The sequence below is a fragment of the Myotis davidii genome, unplaced genomic scaffold (genome assembly GCF_000327345.1).
Source record: "Myotis davidii unplaced genomic scaffold, ASM32734v1 scaffold663, whole genome shotgun sequence".
NCBI lineage: Eukaryota > Metazoa > Chordata > Mammalia > Chiroptera > Vespertilionidae > Myotis > Myotis davidii.
In genome coordinates, this window is record NW_006295816.1 from 240,429 (window position 1) to 253,524 (window position 13,096).

The window sequence follows — 13,096 nt, forward strand, 5'->3', positions numbered from 1 at the left end:
GGCGGCGACCGGTAGGGTGGGGAGGCTGGTCCCCAAGGACCTCTGGGCACCTACCTCTCGAACTAAAGGGAGAAAGGCCGCAGTTCCCAGGCCCACACTCCGGCCTCAGGAGAGGGAGGGCCAGCGTGCTTCCCTCGCTGCGTATGTGCTGTCCGCACGAGCCGAGGGCTGGCAGGTCCCCCACCCACCTGAGGGGCAGGTGAGGACAGGCAGCCGCAGCCCAGCCGCCTCCAGCTCACGCTGTGCTCCCTCTGGAGGGAGAGGCAGGCAGTGTGGTGACCGCCTCGGGCGAGGGCTGCGGCAGCAGACAGGCCTGCCAAGGGAGGACTGACGGCTACCATCCCAGCCGCCGCCCCCAAACTGACTCAGGAGACGTGGGGCTGTCATGGTCCAGGGCCCAGGGCCGGCCCCATCCCCTGCTGAGATGGCACAGACTGAGGACCCAGTTCACCAGCTGCTGCTGCTGGTCCTGAAAAACAGCTCTTGGGGCGGCTCGACCCCCAATCTCTTCCTTCACAGGGAAGGCACTGCCTGGCCAGCCTGGCTCGGGCGGACTGGTGACCTATGAACCAGGAGGTCACGGTTCAATTTGGTCAGGGCCCAGGCCAGGGTTTCAGGCTGGACCCCCAGTGTGGGGCGTGCAGGAGGCAGCCCATCAATGATTCTCTCGATGTTTCTCTCTCCCTCTTCCCTCCTCTCTGAAATAAATACAAATATATTTAAAAAGAAGGGGGGAGGGACTACGCCACATTCATCGTGAGATGACCCCGGGGCCGCAATAACCAGGAGAGAAAGCAGGAAGACCCAGCAGTCCCACAGCTAGAATCAGACGGGCCCTGGGGACACCACACCCACGTCAGCAGGGAGTGGCCTCGCTGACCATGGATGGGCTTGGCAGGAACGCTCCCAGTGAGCTGGCAGCCTCCTCACTACTGGGGCCTGGAGCCTGAAGGTGTCCGGGGCACGTGGAAGGGAAAAGATTGTGGAAAAGCCAACAGTGTGGCAAACTAACAGGACTCCTTCCTCTTCAGCGGTGCCTTGTGCACCGCCCGGTGCCTTGGGAACCTGAGCCCTGGAGCCTGGGCGTCAGCAACGGTGATCTGGCCGCGGACACTCCTCATGCGGACACTCCTCATGCACTCGAGCGGGCAGGTCCAACGCCCAGTGATTATGACGGAAAGAGGTTTTCTCTGCCCGTGTCAACACTTCCTCTCATATGAGGACAGGAGATGAGTAACTGCCCCTCTCACCTGTTTGTTCATCAGAAAGGAGCTGATTCCTGCTCCTCAGGGCTGAGCACAGAGCTAGGAGCCCAGGTGCACCCACAGGCAGTGAGCGCTGCACCCACCACACCCCCCCTGCCCCCCAGGGGCACTGCTGCTGTGAGGAAGAGATGGACCAGACTCTGCAGATGGGCCCCAGCTGGCCTGAAGCCTCTGGCTCTCCTCACTGCCCAGATAGGGACGTGTGGGGCGTGGTCTCCTCCAGATGCCCACTCATCCACCTGTGCACTGCGCCCCACATTCGGGGTCCCCACCTGTCCTATGTCTAGTGTCCAGGCCCCGTGCCAGGTGGACTTGTCTCTGGAGGGAAGTCCCTGCCAGGGAGGCGCCGGCCACGCCTTCGCTGAGTGACTCCGCCCCCAGCACAGCCACAGGGCCTGTCAGTCACCTGCAAGCACTGCCTCAGCCCAGCCCCTGGGACTGAGGACAGGCCACGGCCAACTCCAACCTCAGGGGACTCTGGACCGCACTCCTCTCCTTTCTCCTCCAGGAACCGCAGACACAGACATGCTCACCTCGCTCATAGGGAACACACATACCAAGTTCTTTAATTAATTTTATTTTTTACATAAAAAGTTCAGTAAAAATTGGATAAAGTAAAGTGATTTTAAGCAGTAAATCAATCTTATCAACATAGCACAAGGCTGGCCGAAACCACAAGGCAGCCTGCTCTGGAATATTTACATGATAACAAATTAAACCTTGCAGGAGAACTTCAACCGTCCTTACAAAGTCTTCCTGTGATCCTAGCATGTAAAGGCTAAAAGCAAAACAAAAAACAAACAAAAACCAGGAAAAAACAAACAGATTATTTTCAATATATTCACATATACATTAAAATATAATACAGGTCGTCAGGGTAGAGGTGGTGGGTGGGGATGCGCATGGTCCGTGCGCTGACAGCACCGCCAAGGAGGAGACCCAGGTGTGAGAGGGGTCAGGCCTGGCCAGGGTCCGAGGGAAGCATCTCCCTGGGCCCGGGCCTCTGATGGCCTCTAACCTCCCCCAACAGCTCATGGCCAGGGACCGCCTGCTGGAGACTGAGTTCGTTGCTGGGCTCCCAGGGCCTGCAGGCGGGTCCCAGTGAGGGGGCATCAGTAGCACGGTGTGGCGGAGGCGGGCAGGAGGCCGCAGGCTCCTCGCCGAGTCTGTCCAGCCTGCTCGCCGCCCGCCCGGTCCTGTCACTCCAGTTCCGTGTCCTCTTTGGGTTTGTAAACAGCCCCGAACTTCTGCATGTACTTCTTGATGTACTCCTTGGTCTTGTGCTTCACGTTCTCGTTGCACTCCAGGTCCTCCGGGTTCTTGCAGTACTTCAGCTCCTTGTTCATGACGCCGTGAGTCAGCTGTCGGGACGCAGGAGAGAACAGGCCGCCAGTCAGAGGGGACACGACTGGAGCGAAGGCCAGCCTGTGGCCTCAGGGCCCTCTGACCAGACTGGGAGGTGAACCAGGAGACAGGGTGGGGCGGCTGGTGCTGGGGCCACCAGGAGGGGCGGCTCAGCCCTGGAAGTCTCTCAGAGTCACTACACTCAGGTAGGGCCCTTCCTTCTCAAACCTTCCCTCCATTCCTGGGCACCCAGCCTGGGCATCAGGCCGGAAAACCCACTTCCGATGGGAGAGGCCTCTTAGGTCTAGTTTGCCCACAACTTGCCAGTCACGGCGGGGAGAGTACCTTCCGGGCGAGGTGCTTGAAGTCTTCGGTGGTGGTGATTCTCCCCACTTTGCAGTCTGGTTTCCGGTAAGGGTTCAGGCACTGGACGATGAACTGGGACATCTGCAGGCAGCAGAGAGAACACACGCTCAACATCCAGGAAGGAAGAGGTCACAATGAGGTCAGCCCAGGGGGGCGGGGTGGGGGGGCAGCAGGGACTGGAGAAAGCGATCCTCTTTATGCAACTGGAATGCAGGCCCCGGGCTCAGCGAGCACAGGGCACTTCCTTAGTGTAGAGGCGGCAGCTGAGTCCTCTGGCTCCAGAAACAGCGCAGAGAGAAGACCCAGTGCTGCCAGGGGCTGTGAGGCACAGGTGGAACCACACGGCAGCTGCGTGGAGCAGGCGGGTTCACACGGCAGCTGCGTGGAGCAGGCGGGTTCACACCGCAGCTGCGTGGAGCAGGCGGGTTCACACCGCAGCTGCGTGGAGCAGGCGGGTTCACACCGCAGCTGCGTGGAGCAGGCGGGTTCACACCGCAGCTGCGTGGAGCAGGCGGGTTCACACCGCAGCTGCGTGGAGCAGGCGGGTTCACACCGCAGCTGCGTGGAGCAGGCGGGTTCACACCGCAGCTGCGTGGAGCAGGCGGGTTCACACCGCAGCTGCGTGGAGCAGGCGGGTTCACACCGCAGCTGCGTGGAGCAGGCGGGTTCACACCGCAGCTGCGTGAAGAGGTGGCAGCGCAGCATGACAGCTGGCGGGGAAAGCCTTGGGCAGGACCCTCTTCTATATACAACGTCTGTGTCCTCTGAGCTCTCGGTGTCTGTCCTGCCCAGTGGCTCTCAGGAGACCCAGACACAGAACCTCTGAAGTATCCATGGCACCAAGACCCCAGGGACAAAGGGAGTGAGGCGGCCAGCGAGAGCCACTTCATCAGGGAGCACTGCCCAGGGCCCACCGCCCTCCAAGCTCAGTGAGCCTTCCGAGCCAGAGAACAACGCCCCATCGCACAGCCGGCACGAAGGAAGTAGCCAGCTGCTGGTTGGCTGAGCTGAAACACCGATCATTTCACAGGGATCGTGAGAGACTAAAGGGGTCTCTGTCTATGAGGCCTCCTGGCCTCCATACTCTGCCTCAATCCATCTCCCGCTGAAAGCCCTGCACCGGTTCCCCGTGAGCCACACAGGCCGTGTGTGGAGCAGCGCGGGATTGCTCAGCCGCATCTCCCAACACCCCGCCCGCCCGGCACAGCCATGGCCGCGCACAGCTCCCTGGAGAAACCCTGCCGGCTCTCTCCTGTACGTCTAAGGCCTGAGGGACACGCTCCCCATCCACCTGCCTCCCGACACCGACACCCTCAGCGCCCTCTTCACTCAGCCGCCAGCACAGCAGAGTCCCTTCAGGAAACCGGGCGTGTTCGAACCCAGATCCCTGGCAGACCAGCTGGTGTCCTGGGGCTGGAACCCTGGGAGCAGAGCAGAGCTGCTTTCTCCAGCCCCTAAGGATCAGGCAGCCCCGTGAGGTGTCACAGAAAGAGAACCGACTGCCAGGAGGCTTGAGTTCAAGTCTCTGTGGAGCACCTACCTCTCAGAGCCCTAGGGGTTCCTGCTCCCGCCCGCAAGGCCTGACAGCTCCTCCCTGCCCACCTCGAGGGCCGCGTGGACGGAATCAGACAGTGGGCACGGAAGTGCTCATCACCCAAGTGCAAGGCCATGCCGTGCGCCATCACAGCAGCTGCACAGCTGAATGGCGGAGGCGAGGGGACGAGCTGTGGGTGCTGAGGACGGGAAAGGAAAGACCGGTTTCAACAGCCATGGAGCTGAGCAACCCCCACCAGACCTACCTCTTTTCTGAACACTTCCTTGCTTTTCTTGGCCAGCTCGCTGGAGGTGTCTGCCTCCGCAGTCTTGGGCTTTTTTGAGGCCTAGAAACGGAGAGAAAGCAGCAATGCTGGGACGAGGTCAGACCGTGACGCCCTGCTGCTCCAGCACCCCTTCCCCACTTCTGGCCTCTCGGCATTAAGGCACGAGGCCCGGAGGCACCTGGCTCAGCCCTCACCCCGACGGACCAAGTCCTAGGTCTCTACCCTCACTCAGCGCGGCGGCCGTGAGGGAGCGAAAACCTCTACTGTCTCAGAGCCCAGTTCTCTGCTGGGAATGGGCCACTCAGATGCCCCGAGCTTCACTGCCCCACGCTCAGCGCCCAGCACTGTCCAGGCCGAAGCTCACTGAGCGCCACTTCTCCTACTGACACGCCAGGGTTCCAGGACAACGGAAAACACGTTCTGGAACCTTTCACCACATCGGGAGGTTCCCACACACACGTCCTCTCCCCAGTCCTCCCACCCCCCTTGGATACGCCTCCCTTTTCCCCCGAGGCAGCGCTGGCCAGACTGCAGGAGAGGCTCCTGGGAGGGTGCGATTCCAGTTCAGAAATGCAAAGACCAGAGGAAACTAGGAGTCCGGGGGAAGAAGACAGGGCTGTGCCAGTCAGTGAGCAGATGAGCAGATGATGAGACACAGGTGCCTGGGTCCCCGGCTGGTAAGAGGTCAACACCCCCGGGACAGTCCCTTCCAGCAGCGCCGGGGGGAGCGGCCACGTCCCTCCAGCCAGCACTGCTCAGTGGTGAGCCCCTCCATGCAAGGCCGTCGCCCATACTGCCCGCCACCAGCCGCCCTCTCCGTGGAAACGTGGCAAACACACTTTTCTGTGGACGGCCACGAGCGCTCCCCGTTGAGCAGTCACTCCGACGGGTGTAGAAGCTGCAGCTGGTATGACAGCCACGTCCTGGTCCTGCTGCCACTCACAGCAGAGAACTGCCTTCTCCCAACCACCCCAGCTGCGACCCCTCCATGTCCACCAAGAATGAAGGTGATGATGGGAGCCAGGCCTCTCCCGGGGCTGGCTCCTGCGGAAGGTGGCCCCCCTGCACTAGGTACAATCAGCTTTCTCGGATTTGTTGTGAAAGGTCTACAGTTTCCATTGTGGCAGTGGGAGTGGGATGGGGAGGGGAGGAGGGAGAGAAAGAACACACAGATCAACCTCTGTTGTCAGGAAATAAAACAACTCGACAAGCAATCTATTTTCAAATGCTCTGCTTTGGGATTTTGTGTTTACTTTTCCAGGACTAGAGGCCGGGCGTGCCTCACAGGAAGACCTCAGGTAGCGAGGGATGGAAAACTGCCCGAACAGCGGCGGACACTGAGCACACCCTCCAAGCTCTCTGTGGGCCTCAGACATGAGCAGTGAGAGCAGGGAGGACCGAACGCCCTGAGGGAGGGCGGCCCGGCTCTCACAGGAGTGCTGTGCCAACAGGAACCTGCTCCCTCTGAACGGGCTGCGCGCTGAGCAGCGTTCTGGTTCTCTGGCTGGGGAGGGCGGGCTGTGAGAACAGTTACAGGGCACAGTCCACGGAGCACTGTCGGGAGACCAGGGGCCCGTCGAGTGCGGTGCTACTGGGACTGAGAAAGGGGCTGTTCAACGGCCAGGCGCTGAGACTGCAGCATGGGCACCGAGAGCCAAAGGAGTGCTCTTGGGGTACTGACATCCACACCCCCGTGGTCTGTGGTCTGCCAACGGCACGAGAATACTTTCGGAAACTGGCTAACGCTCACACAATCCCAGGAGCCAGAGTCAGAGTCAAGGACAGTTTGATGGAGAGCGACGTGAACGCCTTCAGAGACTTAAGACTAAGTGTTAGTGACCTTCCCAAATGCCCGCTGCCAGTCAGAAACCCTTCAGCACCAGACAAGACATGAGTGGACCAGTGGTCCCCAGAACATCACAGGCGACCTCACGGGTCGGGAGCATCTTGGGGGCTACAAGAGGTCTCGTGTAGATTCCAGAAACCCACGGGTGGGGGAAGGGAAGGGGGGCGGTGCTCTTACTTTAAAACAGCGATGTGGGCGGGGAAGGGGGCACTCCTGTGCATTTCATGTTTTAGTGGTTTCCTGGCCTTCAATCCCTAGCAGCCAGTAGCTTCCCCTCGACGACAACCACCAGTCATCTCTCTAAATATTGTCAAACATCCCGAGGAGCACGCCTGAGCCTCACTGAGAGTCCTGCCCTAAAAGGCTATGTGTCCCGAGAGAGACGGGAGGGAGAGCAGCTGAACAGCAATTACAGGCTCTTCCCTGCTGTTCTACAGACCACACTTCTGTGGTCAGCATGTCCGAGCTGCCCCTACCCCCGCCCCAGCATTTATTACACGTGTGATTCTCCAGAACCAATAAGGAGAACAGAACCCGAGAACAGGCGGCTACCGGCCCTACGAAACGACAAGGCACAGAATCCCAAGCGACCAGGAAACACAGGCGTCAGCCACACCCACCTTCATGGGGTTTTCATCGTATGTCGGGGTTCCCAGGTCCATCTCAGCTTCATGCTCAAGGCTGGCCTCGTCGCCTGGGCTCTCCCACGTGGGAGGGTCCCACTGAGTCTGCCTAGAAGGAGGTAAGGAGAGCCCCGCTGTCATGGCCAGAACACGGAGAATTCTGGCCCGGCATCTCTGCTCACACATCCATGCAGGATCCCAGCCACCAACAGAACGAGGCAGCGCCGTGAGACAGAGCCCTTCTTTTGACATCTTCCCAGCAACGACAATCCTATCTCCGAGAAGACTGTTGAGCCCACGGTTCTTCTGTAGCCAATGGTGTCGGAGAGCAGCACACCCAAACCCTTTGTCTCTCGCCCGGCTGTGTCCTCAGAGGAGCTCGGTAGGCCCCGGGCAGAACCGCCCCAGCACCTGCTCAGGACCCCGACCGGTGGGAACGCCTCCTTGCTTTAGGAGCCTCTGGCTGTCTCTGTGCCTTTTGGTTTAAGGACTGACAGCATGGAAAAGACCTACAGGCTACAGACTGGTGCCCAAGTCTGAAAATATCTTCCACTGACTGCAAAAAGAAGCGTTAACCCGTGTGTGTTTGTCGTTGTTCTGAAAATAAGTAGACAAAGATTTTTTCTTAAAGCTAGATCTGCGAGGCAACAACTGGAAGTGAGGGAATTCATGTTCTGAAGTCAGTTCCCACAGGGAATGCTTTAAGGGGAATCACTTCGTATGTGAAAAGCCCGAGACGCTGTAACGTTTCTGCCAGGAGGCTCTGCCACTGAAATCCCTGCTTTCACCCCACACCATTCAGCCAGCAACACGAGAGGCCCCTGATGGAATCCGTGTTCAGGTGACTGGCTGTGAAAACGGGCTTACCTCTGACCAACGCAACTTTTCTTTTTCAAATGGGCTCAGCTCTGGCCGGTGTGGCACAGTGGATAGAGCCTCAGCCTGCGGACCATAGGGTCCTGGGTTCGATTCCGGTCAAGGGCACGTACCTGGGTTGCAGGCTCCTCCCCAGCCTGGGCCCTGGTAGGGGCTCATGCAGGAGGCAGCCAACCGATGTGTTTCTCTCACATCGATGTTTCTCTCTGTCTTTCCCTCTCTTTTCCACTCTCCCTAAGATTCAACTGAAAAATATCCTCAGATGAGAATTAACGAAAACTAAAAAAGTAAAAAATAAAAAATCGGGCTCAAGGCCAGCTGGCGTTGACTCAGTGGCTGAACATTAACCTATGAACCAGGAGGTCATGGTTCAATTCCTGGTCAGGGCACAGGCCCAGGTTGCAGGAGACAGCTGACCAATGGTTCTCTTTCATCATTGATGTTTCTCTCTCCCCCTCTCCCTTCCTCTCTGAAATCAACAGAAATATATTTTAAAAATGAAAATGGGCTCAAGATTTCTACTGTACCCAAAGAAACACCAGCAGCTGTGGCTTTATTACGGAAAGTGAACAGAGAAAGAAGTATGACGCTCAGATGCTAGCTAAGGAAAACTTAGGAAAAACTTGGAAAAAGTACCATGTAAATAAGAAATACAAGCTTTTTCTTTTTGGAAAAGTGATAATACATTAAAAAGTTTGCTTTGATATTGAAAAACAAAGTTCTGATAAAATTTGCAAACAATGGTTTTTTTAAATCACTATGTTTTCAGTTAGTAATATAATAAAGGCTTCTTTTATAGAAGTATTTTATAGGAAAAACAAAGGCCTTTCTAAAGGGAAAATACTTGTATGAAAATTTTAAACTTCCTTATGTCACTAGATACTACAAACAAAAATATACTTGCAATACCTTTGATAAAAAGACAAAAAAGGATAGAAGACCAAAACAAATTCACAAAAGATACAAACTGCCAATAATCTAATGAAGACAAGACACTCCATCTCAGTAAAAAGTGTAAATGAAAATAAGATTTCTCACCTAATAGACACACAAGATTAAAAGAACCTACATGATGAAAAACGCACCTCTTTACTTTTTTGGGAGTCTAAGTTGGTACAAATAATTTTTTTAATGGTCGCCTATTTATCAATTTAAAATGTGTAACTAAAAAAAAGAGAAAAGAAAGGAACTAAAATGTATATTTCTTTTCACCAACAATTCCACTTCTAAGAATCTAACTGAAGAAGGTACTAAGATGAGTATTTAAGGATGTCCAGGGTTAGCGTTACATATAAAATAGTGAAAACCCATCAATCAGGGTGGGTTTAAATAAAATTTGGCGAGGCCATACAAGAGAGCAGGGTTGGCAAACTTTTTTCTATAAGGAATCAGAGAGTAATATCTTTGGCCTTGTGGTCTCTGCAATCACTGTTCTGCTCTGCCACTGTAGTATCAAAGCAACCACAGACAATTCCTAAATAAGTGGGTGTGGCTGTGATCCCAAAAAACTTTATTTGCAAAAATAAGTGGGCCATAGATGCATGGTTTGCTAACCCCTGCAACAAAATATAAGCAAGCATTAAAAACAATGTAGTTGCAAATTATAAAACATGCACCCAAACAATTCATATAGATTATATACCGATGAGTGCAACCACACACATACTCAGAGGAAACACAAATTCACAGCTGTCTTGTCTAAAATACACTTTTTTTTAATTTCTAAGAAAAAGATAAATTGATTTTTTTATATAGCAGGCGTCATTAGACTATGGCTCAGAGACCAAATCTGGTCCATTGCTTATTTTGGAAATAAAGCTTTATTGGAACAAAGACATGCCCATTCATTTATGTATTATCATAGCTGCTTATACAACAATGGCAGAATTGTGTAGTCATGACAAAGGGCCAGCAATGCCTAAAATATTTATTATCCGGTCTTTTTTTTAAAAATCCTCATTGAGGATATTTTTTATAATTTTTTTTTTTGAGAGAATGGAGTGAAGGGAGGAGGGAAAGGAGGGACAGAGAGAGAAAAAAACATTGATGTGAGAGAGACATCGATCGGCTGTCTACCTCATGTGCCCCGACCAGGGCCAGGGATCCTGCCTGCAACAGAGGGAGCCTACATGACCTTGACCGGAAATCGAACCCACAACCCTCTGTTCCAAGGGCTGACGATCTAACCACTTAGCCACACCGGCCAGGGCTGGTCTGGTCTTTTACAGAAGGGGTCTGCCCATGACCCCTGACCCCTGATAGCTACACTAATGATGATGTTACCATTTTTTAAAAACCCCTTTGTTTTCTTCAAAAAAGCTTTGCAAATCAAAAATACACCAAAACACCTGGAAAGGACCAAAGCCTACGGTATATGAGACACCCAGCAGCCCCTCACCTGGTGATGACGTGGTAGTAATAAATCTTCCCCTCAGGGTCGCGGGCCGTCTTCCAGTTGGGAGGCAAGACGATGGTTTTTGGTTTTGGAGGAGAGGGAGGCGGCAGGTCCAGGAGATTATTTGTCACAACCATTTCAGGCTAAAAAACACGCACACGAGAACGGCTCGTCCAGCTTTCCCTTTGCCCGGGCAGCTCACGAGGAGCCTGGCACCCGGGCGGGAGTAGAACGTTTCCTCTTGGCAGTGCAGGCGGGTCTCAGGCTGCTGCTTTGCGCACAGCCCTGTTCTCTGCTGAGGTCCCACCTCTTCCCTTCCTGCAGTCCTGTATCCGGCCTCTTTCCCCCACGCTTTGGTGTCACTTCATATTGCATGTCATTCAATATTTAATAAATTATTAGTCCTTCCCCCACCTGGGAATGATCTTTCCCCCAAACTCTTCATCTGTACCTTTCATGATAGTAAATATCATTCATCGTGATCCTCAACTCGCAGAATATCAACTTCTAATAACAGGAAGGCAATGTTCTATTTGTATTAAGAAGCTAAGGAGGGCCCAGCACATACCAAGCCCTCGAACCCCTGCTGTGAGTGCTCACTGACTTCCTCCCTGCAGCCTGGGTCCCCCTCTCCCCTTCCCTGTCTACAGCCACCAGCACTCGCCAGGTCGTTCAAGAGCCGTCATCAGACCTGCTATTCTGATCATGTGAATCTGTTAGTTTCTCAATTGCTTCCAAGACCAGCTTCCTGTTTCCCATTTCCTCCCCAAACAACCCTTCATCAAGGTTTCACCATATCTTTCTACAGATGGTGAATACCAAAAGCTCCCCTCAGTACACAGTGCACAGCATTCAATTCTACACTATACTAGTTCATGTCGTCTAGGATAGTATCCTACAGCATCATAAATAATAGCTAGTCTAAAAAAGTATTACTTCAGAAATTCATAGCAAAGTATAAAAATATAAGGCCAGTCAGTTTAAGTTACAAATTAAAAACAAAACAAAAATAAAAGCCAAACCAAAACGACGAGCGTTTTGTCGGCCGGAAGATTTCTTACTGGCTGTAAGGGCGGAGGCTGCCCTGGCGCCACGACCGTCGTCACGGCGGCGGCTGGCTGGACCACCACTCCTGGAGCTGAGAAGAGCTGCTGCCCCTGGAGGTACTGCAGACTCGGCTGGGCATAACTCTGAAAGATAAAATGCAGAAATGCATGATGTGTACTTTTCTAGCTCCAATAAAGCAGCAATTAACACCCACGTTGGCATCATCTTCCACCTGTAAGTATAGTGTCAACAAGTAAAGAGAAAGTGAACACTTTCCAGGGTTCTATGGTATCTACCCAAATCCGCTGGCAATCATGTGCTAATGCCAGAGCCAAAACCAACAACAGCAATAAAAAGGGAAAACCGGTTTATAATATCACTGAAATAACACAATGATGCATACACTTGTGATTAATATTTCAACAGCACGTGCTTGTCAAATCTCCCCATTGGCTGCGGGGAAGCTGTAGGAAATGACTATCCCCTTCAGGCAACTTGAAATTACACAAAAGCTAACTTCGCAAATATAAACACAGTCTTGAAATATCTTCAAGCTCGGTTGGTGTGGCTGTGGTTGAGCGTTGACCTATGAACTGGGAGGTCACCGTTCAATTCCCGGTCAGGGCACATGCCTAGGTGCAGGAGGCAGCTGATCAATGAATTCTCTCTCACCATTGGTGTTTCTATTTCTCTCTCAGCTTCCTCTCTAAAATCAATAAAAATATATTATTAAAAGAAAAAAGAAAGAGAGAAACCAAGATGGTGGCATAGGTAAACACCGGAGTTTGCTGCCTCGAACAACCACTTCAAAAATACAACTAAAAGACGGAACGGACATCATCCAGAACCACAGGAAGGCTGGCTGAGGGGAAATTCTACAACTAGGAGGAAAGAGAAAAGCACACTGAGACTCAGAGGAGGCGCAGTACAGAAGTAAAATACTAAGGTGCGTAGGTACATGCGGAGTGTGCTGGTGGCTGAGGGCAAGGTTGTCATTTTCAATCGGGAGGGAGTCTCAGGCTCTGAGCTCCAGTTTCAGGCAAGTCTCTAGGGACCCAGGCTCATATGGGAGAATTGGGACTGTTTGGCATCGGTTGGAACTCGAGCGCAGCTTTCTCTCCAAGGGGCTTGCAGCAATTACCGGGACACTGAGAAGCAGAGCCTCTGAGGGCAAGACTGAGAGCAGCCATAACTGCTAGCCCCACCCTGTTGATCCCAGGAGACCCAGCCCGCCGAAGCCCTGCAGCAAGGCTTTTGCTGTATAGCCTCAGGCAAAGGCTAGATTAGCACCTCCCTAGAGATCCAGGAGCCAGGAAATCCAGAGGTCAGAGTGGGACCATCCAGTTTGCAGCTCCATGGAACCATAAAAGACACACTCAGGGAGCAGACTCAGTGAGCACCAAAGCCCCATCGAAGCAAGTCTAGCCCCAGAGGGGTGTCTCCAGCACAGAAGTTCTCCCACCGCAGACATAGCTGATTCTCACAGCCAATTGGCCTGGAGGTCAATTCCTCAC

General features: G+C 53.6%; 1 protein-coding gene across 1 annotated transcript in view; it reads right to left on the reverse strand.

Moving 5' to 3' along the window:
* Positions 1–1,811: 1,811 nt before the first annotated feature.
* SETD2 (SET domain containing 2) overlaps positions 1,812–13,096 on the reverse strand; it is a 78,713-nt gene continuing 67,428 nt past the window's right edge. Inside the window, exons 17-22 of the mRNA XM_006770565.2 lie at positions 11,597–11,725; positions 10,539–10,678; positions 7,262–7,373; positions 4,775–4,855; positions 2,955–3,056; positions 1,812–2,626 (exon numbers count right to left, since the gene is read on the reverse strand). Of these exons, the coding sequence (XP_006770628.2) occupies positions 2,465–2,626; positions 2,955–3,056; positions 4,775–4,855; positions 7,262–7,373; positions 10,539–10,678; positions 11,597–11,725 (726 nt within the window). The 3' untranslated portion in view covers positions 1,812–2,464. The remainder of the gene's footprint in view (positions 2,627–2,954; positions 3,057–4,774; positions 4,856–7,261; positions 7,374–10,538; positions 10,679–11,596; positions 11,726–13,096) is intronic.